At 43.8% G+C, this 12,738-nt stretch overlaps 1 protein-coding gene across 3 annotated transcripts in view; it reads left to right on the plus strand.

Moving 5' to 3' along the window:
- The window catches only part of LOC140543908 (uncharacterized), a 47,650-nt gene extending 35,269 nt beyond the window's left edge, over positions 1–12,381 (plus strand). For 2 of the 3 annotated variants that reach the window (XM_072667219.1, XM_072667220.1), the window contains exons 19-21: positions 8,359–8,435; positions 8,627–8,687; positions 12,030–12,381. In XM_072667219.1, coding sequence (XP_072523320.1) covers positions 8,359–8,435; positions 8,627–8,687; positions 12,030–12,124 — 233 coding nt within the window. In that variant the 3' untranslated portion in view covers positions 12,125–12,381. The remainder of the gene's footprint in view (positions 1–8,358; positions 8,436–8,626; positions 8,688–12,029) is intronic. The other variant, XM_072667221.1, reaches the window with a different exon arrangement.
- Positions 12,382–12,738: the final 357 nt, after the last annotated feature.

The following is a 12,738-nucleotide window of genomic DNA, read 5'->3' on the forward strand; positions in this document are numbered from 1 at the left end:
CAAACCCCATGTCTGCAGTTAAAAGTTTGGGTTTTCATCCCTCGCGGTGTTCTCATTTAAGAAACTCAGTCAGAAATGAACATGCTGAAGGCACTCCATTTGCATTCACTAGTGGTGAATCTTTGAGTAGCTTTGTTGGAGTGTCTGCTCATGATACAAATTAGGTGCACATCCCGCTTCCATTATACAGCATTTTGTTGTGAATAAATCTCTAAAATACAAAAACATAAAACAAACAAGATACTTGGCGTTGGTGTAGGTGATGTAGTGGAGAACACCACCCTTACTGTGGCAGACGGAGGTTAAGTTCTCTGGTTGGACAAGCTCACCACGCTAGACCAATACCAAGTTCTCCTACCTGTGTGACGGGATTCAAATGTTTTAGCTCATTGGTACCTTTTGTACTATGCAGCATTGGGTGGTGTGTGTATTTACGTGTGTATACATACTGTATATATACATATTGTAAATGTACAAAGCATGTCTTATGATAAACGTCTGCTGTATTGCTCTCCTCTCCATGTAGAATAGGTGGTCCTAAAGGTGGGTCAGGTTTATGTCAGCATAACCCTGACCAATCACAAGGCTAACATGGGCTGTCAGTCCGGCATGCGTTTATCAGAATATTAAGGCCATGCCCAGACCGGAGGTTCTCAGAGGTCTAAAAAGTGCATTCTTGGGGATTTTTGAGGAGAGTTTTCTGTTGAAACTTTACTGAACTCTTCATCGAACAGCCGAGTTAAGTATTATACAAAAAAATGTGACATCACAGTGTGTTCCCCGGAGCTTTAAGAGATGGGAAACTAGTAGTAAAACTGTGTAGTCAATCATAATAACGGAAATAGGCAGCCAGAACAGCTAGAAGCAAAAAATGTATTAATAAAAATTCTTGCTTTGACACCATAGTACAGTGTGGGAGTGTAATTTGACGTGTTCAGCTTAAAAAAAACAATGTGGGAAACAAAATGTTCTGCTTTCCATCAGTTTAGACTGAATCTGTTCGCCTGAATCCATTAAAAGCAGTGATCACCAACCCAGCTTGTGCTGACTTCCCTTTACCGGAGATTCACAAGCCTGCCAGTTCCTTACTTTCACATTTGGGAGGACATCAAGTTTCTAAGTTATGCTTTGTTAGCAGAACCAGGAGCTTCGCCCTTCTGTCTTTTTTTTCTTCGTTTTTTTTACATTTTATACGGGAAACTGAGTTTTCTGCAAACTCAAGCCCTGCTGGCTGACCCTCAAACCAGCCAGCGTTCCGGTTCAGGTGCCTTCAGTAGCAAGATCACTTTAATATTTGAAGCACTCAGCAAATCTCTTTGCTACAATATGTCCTGCCATTGCCTGACTCTGGAAACGACTGGCTCCAGGTTGTTCAAATCTGGCCGTTCTGAACATGGAGCAGGTCTCTGCTCTTTTTTTTTTTTAATCTACCCTCCCGCCAGCACCGAGGTGCTTCAGCGCTTCGTATTCGTTTCATATCCAGCGCGCTCTGGAGAACATGCACTCCGGCAAAAGGGGTTTTCTACATTTTGGCACAGACTGCCTGCTCTAATGCCTCTGGACTGAACTGCACCGGCAGATGTTCCAAACTTGTACAACATTTATTTGCAAGCTGGTCTGGTTGTTATTTCCATTTGCCTGAGATCATAAACACATGATTTTGATACACTTACCAACTGTGTAAGTGTGTGTGTGTGTGTGTGTGTGTGTGTGTGTGGTGTTGTTGTTGTTGTTTTAAACATAAACAGCCTTGTACCTAATGATGTAAAGCCCAAAGAAGAAAAAAAAACAGTGCCATAGGTCTTTCCAGTTTTCTGAGGAGTGGTTCACGTGTACGTTTACATAACCCTGACCAATCACAAGGCCGTCTCTTCGAGTCTGGGCAACCTGAAAAGCTAAAGCGAGACCTTGCGAGCTAAAGCCTGAGCTACAAGTCTGGGAGAGGCTTGTGACTGGGTGGACTAGGTGGAGGTCAAAAAAGGACAACGGCCTTATGGAGACTGCCAAAAGGAGACCCTGGAGCAGTTTAAAAAGTCCCCAGGCTGCTAGATTGTAGGCTGAAGTTGCTGGTTTGCCTGTTCCAGTCGGCAAGAGACTTGCACCCGAAGAGAAGTTCATCCGTTGTTGACATCTTCCAACAAGATGATGAACCCAAGCATTCTGCCAACGCTTCCTTGGAGTAGATCTAAACCTAGAACCTTGAATGTTTTAGAATAGCACAGATCTTTATTTAATGGGGATCCAGAGTTTTTCACCAACTGGCCCCATCAGATTTGAGGATCTGGATGGACAGTGCTGGTAGAGACTGCTACGCACCACCACTATCCAGTCCAAAGAATGCATAGACTGTCAGGGTTTGAGAATTTCCCCACTGCGGGACTAATAAAGGACTATCTTATCTTATCTTACACTGAGATGAGGAGGAGGAGTTTAAGAAGGGGGTAAGTGAGGGTACTTTGGGTATCCGCATTAGGTGGGTTTGATTGTCATCATCTTAGGGGTGATTGTATTGCCTCATGGTTGAAACTATAAAGGATCATACAAACAAAGGAGGGGAGTGACCGCTTCAGGTCGGCAGACTAAGAGTAATCATCATACAAACCAAAGAGTAACTTTGGTTACTTAATGGCTGAAACAATAGAAGCCGAAGAGCAGCAAATGGGTGGCCTCCTGAGTGGGACTAGACGAACAACAAACCTGGTTGTAAAGCTGCCACCACACCACCCGATCAGCGTAGGGCTGGTGCCATGTGCCAAACCCCCCCCAACCCTCCCCAGCAACAAGCAGGGCCAAGAAAAAGGCAAGCGGAACCTTGAGAACGAGGAGTTGGAAAGGCAACAGCATTTCCCCAGGCAGCGTTTGTAACTTCGTCCATGCTAGATTGTAGGCAAATGGGCTGGCTTGCTTGCGTACAGGGCTATTCTCAAAGAAAGCGTCTCGAGGGAAAGTTCCAACAAAGTTCCAGCCTTCCAACAAGACAACGACGACACCAAGCATACTGCCAGAGCTACACTGGAGTAGATCGCAATCAAAAACCTGAAAGATTTAGAATGGACCAGTAGAAGCACCAAATTAAATTTAACTGGGAATCTGTGGCTAGACTTGCAAAAACCTTTTTTCCAACGCTCCCCATCCATTTCTAACAACCTTTCTAAGAAAAGTGCCTAGACTAGAGGATTTGGATGTCCAATGCTGGTAAAGACTGTGCCATAATGCAGCTAGCGCCATTACCAGAGCTGGAAGATCGACAAGCAAGGACAAAGAAACACAGAGCAGGGCAGAAAAGTTGGCACCACACCCCTGAGCGCCGAGGGACTGCGAAGAACTGGCACTGTGCCTTCCAGCAACAAGTAGGGCCAAGAAAATGCCAAGTTGACTCGGAAAGCTGCTGCCAAACCATAGTAGGTTGACTAGGTTGTAGTTGGCCAAGTTGCCAACCTGTAAACCCATCCACCTAATTTTACACCCATACAGAACTAATAAATAAGGAGGTTGGAAGCTTGTCCAACCTCGCAACTGTAGTTACTGAAAGAATGTTCTTGTGGGCGGAGCCTGTAGAGATCCGTTGTTGCCTTTTTTTGTAGTGTACAAAAGACACATCATGCCTGACTGTGGCCAGGTCTGACTGGTGGAATCGCTTTCTTCAGCCCCACCAGGCATTTCCTCTGGCCGTAGGCACACAGTGCTGGGGGATTGAGGGGCAAGGGATTGCCCACACCGGCATTATAAAAGCTCTGAGTGCAGGAGATTATCTCTGTCCATTTGCATATACATCTATGGGGGGGGGGGGGGGCTGTGGCTTAGGGGGAGAAAGGAAAGGTGATAATTTATGGAAAGCCATTTTCTCTCTCTGTCTCTCTCCTCCCCTCCCTCTTACTTTTGTGCTCTCTCCGCCACTCCCTCGCTCGGTCTCTTTCTCTGGCCACAAAAACCCATTATGAAACAAATAATTAATCACCGTTCGCTGGCACAAACACACACACACACACATGTTAACCAAAGGACTCCTAGCAGCATTTAACAATTTAACCGGGCAGCTCTGCTAATTTTTTTTTTTTTTCACCCGTAGAGGCAGGCCTTAGGAAGCCTGAAGTATGAACCCTGCTTGCTCTTGAAATTACAGTGAGAAATCTCAGCTGGAAAGGTTTTTTATTTATGGAAGATTTGGTATCTTTCATGGCCAGACTGCTATTGGCCGCATAGAATGGTCAATGGCATTTCAACAGTGTGTTTGGAAAAGGTTCTGTGGTATAAAATGACCTCTATTATGTTTCATGGATCATTTCAGGTGACCCTGCCTGGTAAAGGACTAAAGCCTCGCCCTCAGAGCCTTAAGACTAGACCACATATTTACTAGTTTTTAGAGGGGAAGAGCCCAGGACCTTGTGAACATGGCTTGTGACTAACCCTACAGTGGTGGTGCTGGGGAGTCCAGGATGAGCAAGGCGCAATAGTGATGCTAATGCCACTGTAGTCACTCAGTCGGCCAATCAGTAAGCATAATGGCCTCTTAAAAAATGAAAAGATGCCAATACCAATGACTACTGAAGAGTAGAAAAGGTAGGATACCCTATTCTCTAACAGCTGTTATTTGCCCTTTGTCTGAAATAACTTTAAATTGGATGCTTCCTCACCCAGCCTTGCTGCCATGCTGACCCCTGGCATCGCCCAGCATCACTTTCTCTGCGAGCACCGGCTGTGCTCAGCATTGCTTCCACATCATTAGCAATGCTTCCTCCACGACCCTGCCTTGCTGATCATCAATATGAGGTCCTGGGCCCTGGTACATATGTGGTCTACATCTTCAGGCTTAAGTCCTTTACCAGGCATGTGCTAGCCTAACCAGCTTGGTTGTTCAACCATTCAGGGCCAGCTCAGTAGGAGAGGGACCACCATAGTCACCACACTGGTCCAACCTCTTTTCAGATTCTTATAGTTAACAGTTTGTGACACATCAGTGGTCACCAAACCCTCCATAAGGCCTGACTTGATCCCGTTTCCCCAAAGTGTCATAACACAACAACCAGTTCCCGATTTAGATTAAAGGAAAATTGCGACGGAAACAGCTCCACCACAAAACGGTGTGGCTCACCGCATTTATGTTATTATCGAGTGCTCTCAGCAGCTGAAAGTACAAAACACATTGCCATTGCCTTTTTTTTTTCTTAAGCATTTCCAGCCAAGCTTGGGAGGTCAGGATAGTTGTTGACTGCTGTGAGAGGAAAGGCAGTGGACATGTGATATTTTGAAATAGGTTGTCTTCATAGAAGCACTTTTAAAGAGACCCACAGACTTATTCCACATGTGGTGGATCAAGCCTCGATCTACCAGAGTGGAGTTTGAATAATGGAAAAAGTCTCAGGAGAGGTGTTTGCTAATGTATTTTCAGGTGGAAATCCAACATGCACATATTTTGGCTTCCTACATACATACATACATTACCCATTTCTCCTTTTGAGGCCCTTGTTTCTTCTCCGTGGTTCTTCCACATGCTATTGAGGAGATTCTTCTTCATAGAGAGTCCCTCGTTTCTTCTCTGTGTTCTTTCCATCATCCAAAGGTTCTTTGGATGACATTCAGGGCAGGTTCTTGATGTGGTGAAGGCTTCTATGGTTTGTTTTCTATATTGCTTTAATTAAATGTATAGTTCTGTCTTTGTCCTGCTGTTTTTTTTTTTTTGGGTGGGCGCGTTCTACATTGCAGGAGAGCGAACTCTCAGCAGCAGCTGGATGACAACATCTCAACTGTTCATTAATATTTAGACGTTCAGGGCAAGAGGATCTTATAAGACGGGCATCGTTTACCTTATTGTCCTCTCCTGTTGCATTTGCAATGTGAAGGTGATTCAGTCTCCACGTGGAAGTGGTCAGGTGCTAAGGTCAGGTTCAGACAGAATTTTGATTCATCATCTTTTCTAGAACACCTGGATTTCCATTGCTTGTTAGCAAACCTGCTGCTCCAGTGGCCTGTAATGCCCTCTATTTTGTTCTATTTTGCAATCCGATCTCACAGTTTTGGGCTAGATCTTCAACTTTGAGGTAACCGTTTGCAGACGGCTTCTTCCCATCACATCGTGCGACATTGTACGACGTTGTTTGGTGGTGTAAAGAAAGCCCACCAGCCTGTACAGGGCCCTGATCTCAACCCTACTAAACACCTCTGGGATAACCTGCAGCACTGATCGCAAGCCAGGCCTTCTCGTCCATCATCGGTGTCTTGCGGAAAGTCAATGTGTGGACATTGTTCGAGCTGCTTTTGTTGACTAGCCACACCAGAAAGGGACTCATTCTGCCAACAAGAGAGAGGTGGTTTAGATGATGTCATGGCGACACAATCAACGAAGCTAAATCCCAAAGCCAAGCACTACAGGAGGTGCGTGGACCGCAGTGAAGAAAGTATGGGATGCAGTTCGTTTAGTTCTTTTGTATGAAAACCTTATAAAGATGTGAGTGGTACGTGAGGGTCAGAGGAGGACCTACCCAGTACTGATGGACACTATTATGCATTTTGTTTGCTCTGCATCAGTGACCATTACAGCAGTCAGCTCTGAGCAGCTGAGCAGCTCTTCCTGACTGCCACTGGTACATATGATGACGACATTACACAGCTAATGCAGAGTTGATATTTGTGCTAAGCACAAGGGTTTCCATAGAGATCCATCTACTGGATGGCAGTGTTATTACTCATACGTCCTAAATTAGAAGCAGTCGGTGGCTAGCAAATAGACTCAACCAATGCTTGTCTTGACGTCCTCATCGTGAGGGCCTGCTGTCAGCTGTTGCCATGCACTACCTTCTTTAGACGGCTGACTGCATGTTTATTATATTCTACTGTAGATCATTTCATACGGATCAGCTGGGTAGGCTTTTTATGTCTGTAAAAGAAACCAAAATATGGCAAAAATGGACAAAATAGTCCTTTTGTGCCTGAAACTTCAAGAGAAATTCCACAGATGTTTCCGAAATTTTAGCCTTGAGAGGTAAACGTCTGATTGTGGTAAATTACTATCCAACTCGTATACTGTCCGAAATGGCTTTTTTTACCGTCCGAAATGGCTTTTTTTACCGTCCGAAATGGCTATTTTTACTGTCCAAAATGGCTATTTTTACTGTCCAAAATGGCTATTTTTACTGTCCGAAATGGCACAAAAATAGCCATTTCGTATACTGTCCAAGACCACCATTGAACCATTCTAGCTCTGTCAGAAATGTTCACAGAGGTGGTGAAAGGAACTGGATGTCCAGAGAGCTACATGCCACTACGGCTTCGTTCACACAGCAGGTAAAAGTGGCCCGAATCTGATCTTTCCCATTATATGTGACGCAGATTCGTGTGGCAGGGTGAACGGCAAAAAAAATTCTGAAACTGAATCTGACCTTTTCATGTCCGATTTGGGCCACTGCTGTACATATCCAGTATGTGTGGCCATGCAGCTCTGAACAGCCAGGACGACAGCAGTGAGGGAGGTGTTCAGTGGCAGGATGACCTCCATAAATATTTAATATAGAATAAATGAAATAAAAGAGCATTGTTATTTTTGAAAATTGGATTTGGTGAGAAAATCATATTTGTGCGGCTTTACCTGCTCTGTGAACACAGCATAACATTACATTTATAGACCATTATTATGCTCAGTGATTATGGATATGCCATATGGAACATTGCTTTAGGATAGTTCTACGGTAAGGTTTTGGCCTAGAACCTTTTGGGGTTTTAAAAAAAGGCTTTGTACATGTGGCTTTGTCTTTGACATAGCAATGGTGACCCCGGTCCCATTCCTGAGGTAGTCAGAATCTCTACAGTGAACCGTTTCACACCAAACCACACTCTAAATTGACTGCAGGGCACTACAACTACAAGGCTAATGTAGCTTGCTAATGATAGCTAGCTTACTGAAGCCTTAATTCTGTAAATCTGTTAGCATCATGTAATCTGCATGCATAAACCACACTCATTTCAAACCACTATTCTATAGATGTAGTGCCAAATAATGCTGGAATCCACTTTAAAGAGTCTGTTTGTCAGCATGCAGTCAGCACTATGCTAATGGACAGCTATGGCTGTATTTCTGGCATAAGAGAGCAATTCTGTATGCGGCCAGTAGCCGAGCTGTGCAAACGCCACGATAGCGATGTTTGTTCGGTGAGCCCGCTAGTCGTATGGTAAGCTAACTGTGCTGAGAATACCACACTGTCCCTGTCCGTGTGGGGGGAAAACGACCAGAACGGTTACCCTCTGTGCTTAGAACCATTCGCCCCTGCAGTTGGAAAAGAGGCCGTTGTTTTAGGAATTAGGGTTGGGGTTAGTTGCAGGTGTAGCGCTACTTAACACATCAGTGTACGTGCTTTCTTCTTACAGATCAGATGGAGACCATGGTGGAGATGTGTGGTGCTACCATCATGAAAGACCCGCTCATGTTTTCCAAACACGTAAGAGTACGTTCTCTTCCTCTGCTCTTCTATTCCCTCTCTTCTTTGTGCTCATGACATTTTGACAACTTTTTTTGGAGAGTTTGGGAGATAAAATGCCAAAGAAAATGTTTAGGCTGGTGTTCACATTATGCAGTGTTCAAAGCTCCTAAAAAAAAATGTGGGTTTTTTTGTTGTTGTTTTTTTTTTTTCTTCAGGGTAAATGTCAGCTGGTGGTGGTGCAGCCTGGATCTGACGACTCCCAGTCTTACTACAGAGGTGAGGGAGCTATTACTGTGCCCGGAAATGATGTGTATATCGCTTGTGTGAAATCATATACACCAGTAAACCAACCGTCTTGTTGAAAGTCAAATAAGCAGAGTTGGGTCTGCCAGGCTGTTATAAACATTAGCGCTAAATAACTCTGGTTATATTGAAGGTAGCTGATTGTACAACATGTAGGATATCAGGTGCATTATTAGGGATACATTCTTTATGGTAATTCTGAGCAGATGCTGATGCCCTATTTTTTGTATTATACTAAGGTCAGACGGTATAACGGTAATACCATACCAATATACTGCGGTATTTAAAAGTGTTGAGAGTTGTGTGCTCCAAGGTTGTGAATTCCAACACCTACCCCAAAAAAAACAGGTGGACCATTAGCTAATAAGGGTGAGTGTCTGAAGTGCAGTCTTCACTTGACAGACGACAGGAGCGGCATCTTCAGGCATGAATGACCATCTCTTTAAACCTCAGATGCAGAGGCCAGGGAGCCTCCAGCACGAGTGGTCACAAGCTGTTTGGGGCAGTGTAATGCCTGTCCACACTCCCAGCCCACCAGAGCTGCCAACAAATTGTTACCCCAAGTGCACACTACACAGTTTTCCTATGTCTGACAAATTGCACTGTGAGGAGTACCCGGACAGCCGTTTTCCCGGTCCGCGAGCTGTCACAGGAACATCCTATGGTCACCGGAGACTTGCCTGTTATTTTCCAGCTTGTCTGAAGTTATTACTGATAACTTGCCCTGGCAACACCTGTAAAGGCGAGAACCCTCGCTAAATGTTTGTTACTGTAAATACCTAAATGGGTAGAAGATGATCTGATTTCCTGAGGACTGTAATATTTTAAGCCAGGTTACTTTTTGTTTATTTCTATCTTGTAGTTAAAAAAAAAAAAATGAAAATGTCTGTAAAAGACACAATTTTTTATGTGACGTGTGAAAGACTTTTCACTGAATTTGCTAGTATTTAATTGAGTTATTTTCTTTACCAGGAAAGTGTTCCCTTGGTCACTGGCTGCAACACAATCCCAAGGCATAATTGACTCACCCCTGTGCTTAACAGTTGGAAAGGTGTTCTTTCCATGAAATTTTGCTCCCTTTTGTCTTATTTTTCTTATATTCCTTTGAAAACGTCTAATGCTGAAGTTTGTGGCGAAAACTCTAGAAAGGGTTTTGATGACCATCAATTAGATAAGATAATCCTTTGTTAGTCCCACAGTGGGGAAATTCTCAGTGTCACAGCAGAAGGGATAGCAAGACAATGTACAAAATCTACAAAAATGTAGATAAATAATTTACACTATATACAATATAAATAAGTATTTAAAAAGCAATAGCAATATTATTTACAGATTATTGCAAGTTATTGTAATGTTCACTGTGCTAGGCAGTTGTATAGAGGAGCCCACGGCAGCTGCTGCTTTGACACTTTTGACTAGCCTTTCCTCTTGATGATTGAGAACAAGCTACACCCAAATATTTATTTATATATTTAAACAACAAAACAATAATAATTTAATAAAACGAAATAAACCAAAAATGCACTAAGGGGTACTAAGGTGGGTTGGGGGCCTTATGAAAGTATGAAGTATACCGCTTGCAGTATGAAACTGCCCTAAATCATGGCAAACCCAGAAAATGCTATACAGGCTTGTCGGGTGTTCCCACAGGTAGACTTTTGTAGATGGACGGCCTTGTCTGCTGTCGCTGCGCATGCATACCGCTCATATATACTCATCAAAATGACTCCTATCAGGATTTGAAGACTTTATGTCCAACAGGCCTTTGGGGGAAACGGGCTAACACGGATGTTGTAAATGAATAATTAATGTTCAGGTGATGGTTTCTTTTTTTCCTGAGACTGAATGAGCTGTTTTCTCATTTAAAAAGCCTCCAAGGAAGACACAAAGATACACAGTGTGCCGCTATCTAGCAAAGAACATTCAAGAGCTTAGCTCATTGGTTTCTTTACCGTTTTCCACTTCATGTTTGCGGATTTAGCCTTCTTCAGCAAATAAACCACCCTATCAGTGCAATGGCCACCACATTTACCATATGGAATTAGACCTCCTTCTTTAACCCATCCATGCAGTGGACACACACAGTGATGCAGCCTGGAGTGCCCGGCGTGATGGGCAGCCTTCGCTGCGAGCCAGGGTATCGAACCCACAACCTGGTTACCAATAACCCAGTGTTCTAACCACAGATGTGCTGTGCTCTTTACCACATTGTGAAGCACCTCATGGACCTGGCTTGAACCTCACTCACTCATTGAAGATTCTCCACAAGGGGGTGGTATTAGTACTCCCATCAGTGACACTGTGTGTCCTTGTTAACACTGGATTACCCAAGTTACATTGAATGGTAACTTTCCAAAACCAAATCAGGCTTATTGTCGCATCACATGAACACAGGTGTAAAGGTGAGTGGAAAACGTAGGTGCATACGTTACATCCCTCCCAGTAGTAAATACACAAACAACTGTTTCCATATAGACACTAGGTAAGATGGGGATTCCAGTGTAGTGTGAGTGAGGAGAAGTCTTTGGTGGGTGCAGTGTGACTGAGCAGTCGGTCACAGTTCTAGAAAGTAAGTAAGTAAGTGTGTGTGTATGGATGGTGGTGTGATGAGACTGCTGTACCTGATGGCCTGGGGGTAGAAGCTGTCTCTAAACCGGCTGTTTCTGGTCTTCACGCTTCTGTCCCTCCTTTCATCTTCTTTGTTATATCGATAGACCTGCCAGACTGCTGCCTCTCATTTCGTTGTCATCATCTGAGCTGTTGTCAAGCCCTCTGTCATGTTTTTCAATTGACTCACTGTCATTATCTCATCGGCCTCTTGGCCCATCATTTTAATGGTCATTTTTCTTTTGATCAGCGGAGTTGGTGAAGTTTGCTTTGCTGATTCGTCAGATTTGTCGCATAGCCTGAAAGCTTGGTGTCTTTGTTGCGCAGGTCTGGCTTCTGTATTGGACCTCAAATCTGGTCAGCAAATGATAGACCTTCCAAAGTTTGGTTAAGAATATTTTTACTTATATTTGTTTATTTAATGTTAAGCTCATGTTTGTAAAAGTCCTGTTAAAGTTGGGCAACAGAGACCCCAACCACCCCTGCAGGCTCCACCTCTGCAGAAATATACTCTGTATAGAAGTAGCTGGCTGTTGGGTGCATGTAACGCAAAGTGTAACTGATAATGTAATCAAGTGTTTTTCAAAGAACCCTCCCTGTGACGCTACACGAGCTAGGAAACAGGTCATTAAGCTACAGTATTCCCCTTTGTTTTTACTAATTTCCTCTCTCTCTTTTTTTTTCTTCCCCCTCCTGTGTATCTTTCAGCTCTGCAGAAAAAAGCTACAGTGGTGACTCGTAGCTGGCTCTTGGATACCATAGCAACCTACACCCTCCAGAATCCTGAGGACTATAAACCATGAACCCTGGCCGGTGTTGTGACTTTGCAAATTCTCAGTGCTGCTTTAATTGGTTCCTTTGCTATTTTGGAATGACTGAATTCATCTCCTGCACTTTACTTGCACGGCATGTTCTGGCTACTTTTTAAAACTTGTTTTCTGTGCCTTTGTGGGGAAAGAATTATCTAAACAGATCCGTTTTAACGTGTTGTAAAACAAAACAAACAAAAAAAAACGTCCTTGTCAAACTTATCAATTTGCAGTCATGTGATTTTGTATTTTCTCACTTTTGCCATTTAGGCTCATGTGAGTCGTGTTCAAAGTCTGTTACAGATGACCGATGACCGAAACCAAGTTTACACACTTTATGCACCTGGAACCCCCAAATCAAATTACACATTTAGTTTAGATTTGAAGTCGCCATCAGCAGCCGGAGTCCTAGGGAGCACAATTGGCTGCGCTCTCCCCAATCATCACTCTTAAAACAGTGTTGGCCGGCACAGGCGTCCATAAGCTAGTGCAGTGGAGCTGAGGACCCAGCACCATCCTCTGAGGGTATTGGCTGCCCGGTGACAGAGGTGGTGACTGGCTTTGCCAAGTTGCCGCAAGTACCTCATGGGGGATGTTGAGGTATGTTT

The sequence above is a fragment of the Salminus brasiliensis genome, chromosome 22, assembly GCF_030463535.1.
Source record: "Salminus brasiliensis chromosome 22, fSalBra1.hap2, whole genome shotgun sequence".
NCBI classification, from domain to species: domain Eukaryota; kingdom Metazoa; phylum Chordata; class Actinopteri; order Characiformes; family Bryconidae; genus Salminus; species Salminus brasiliensis.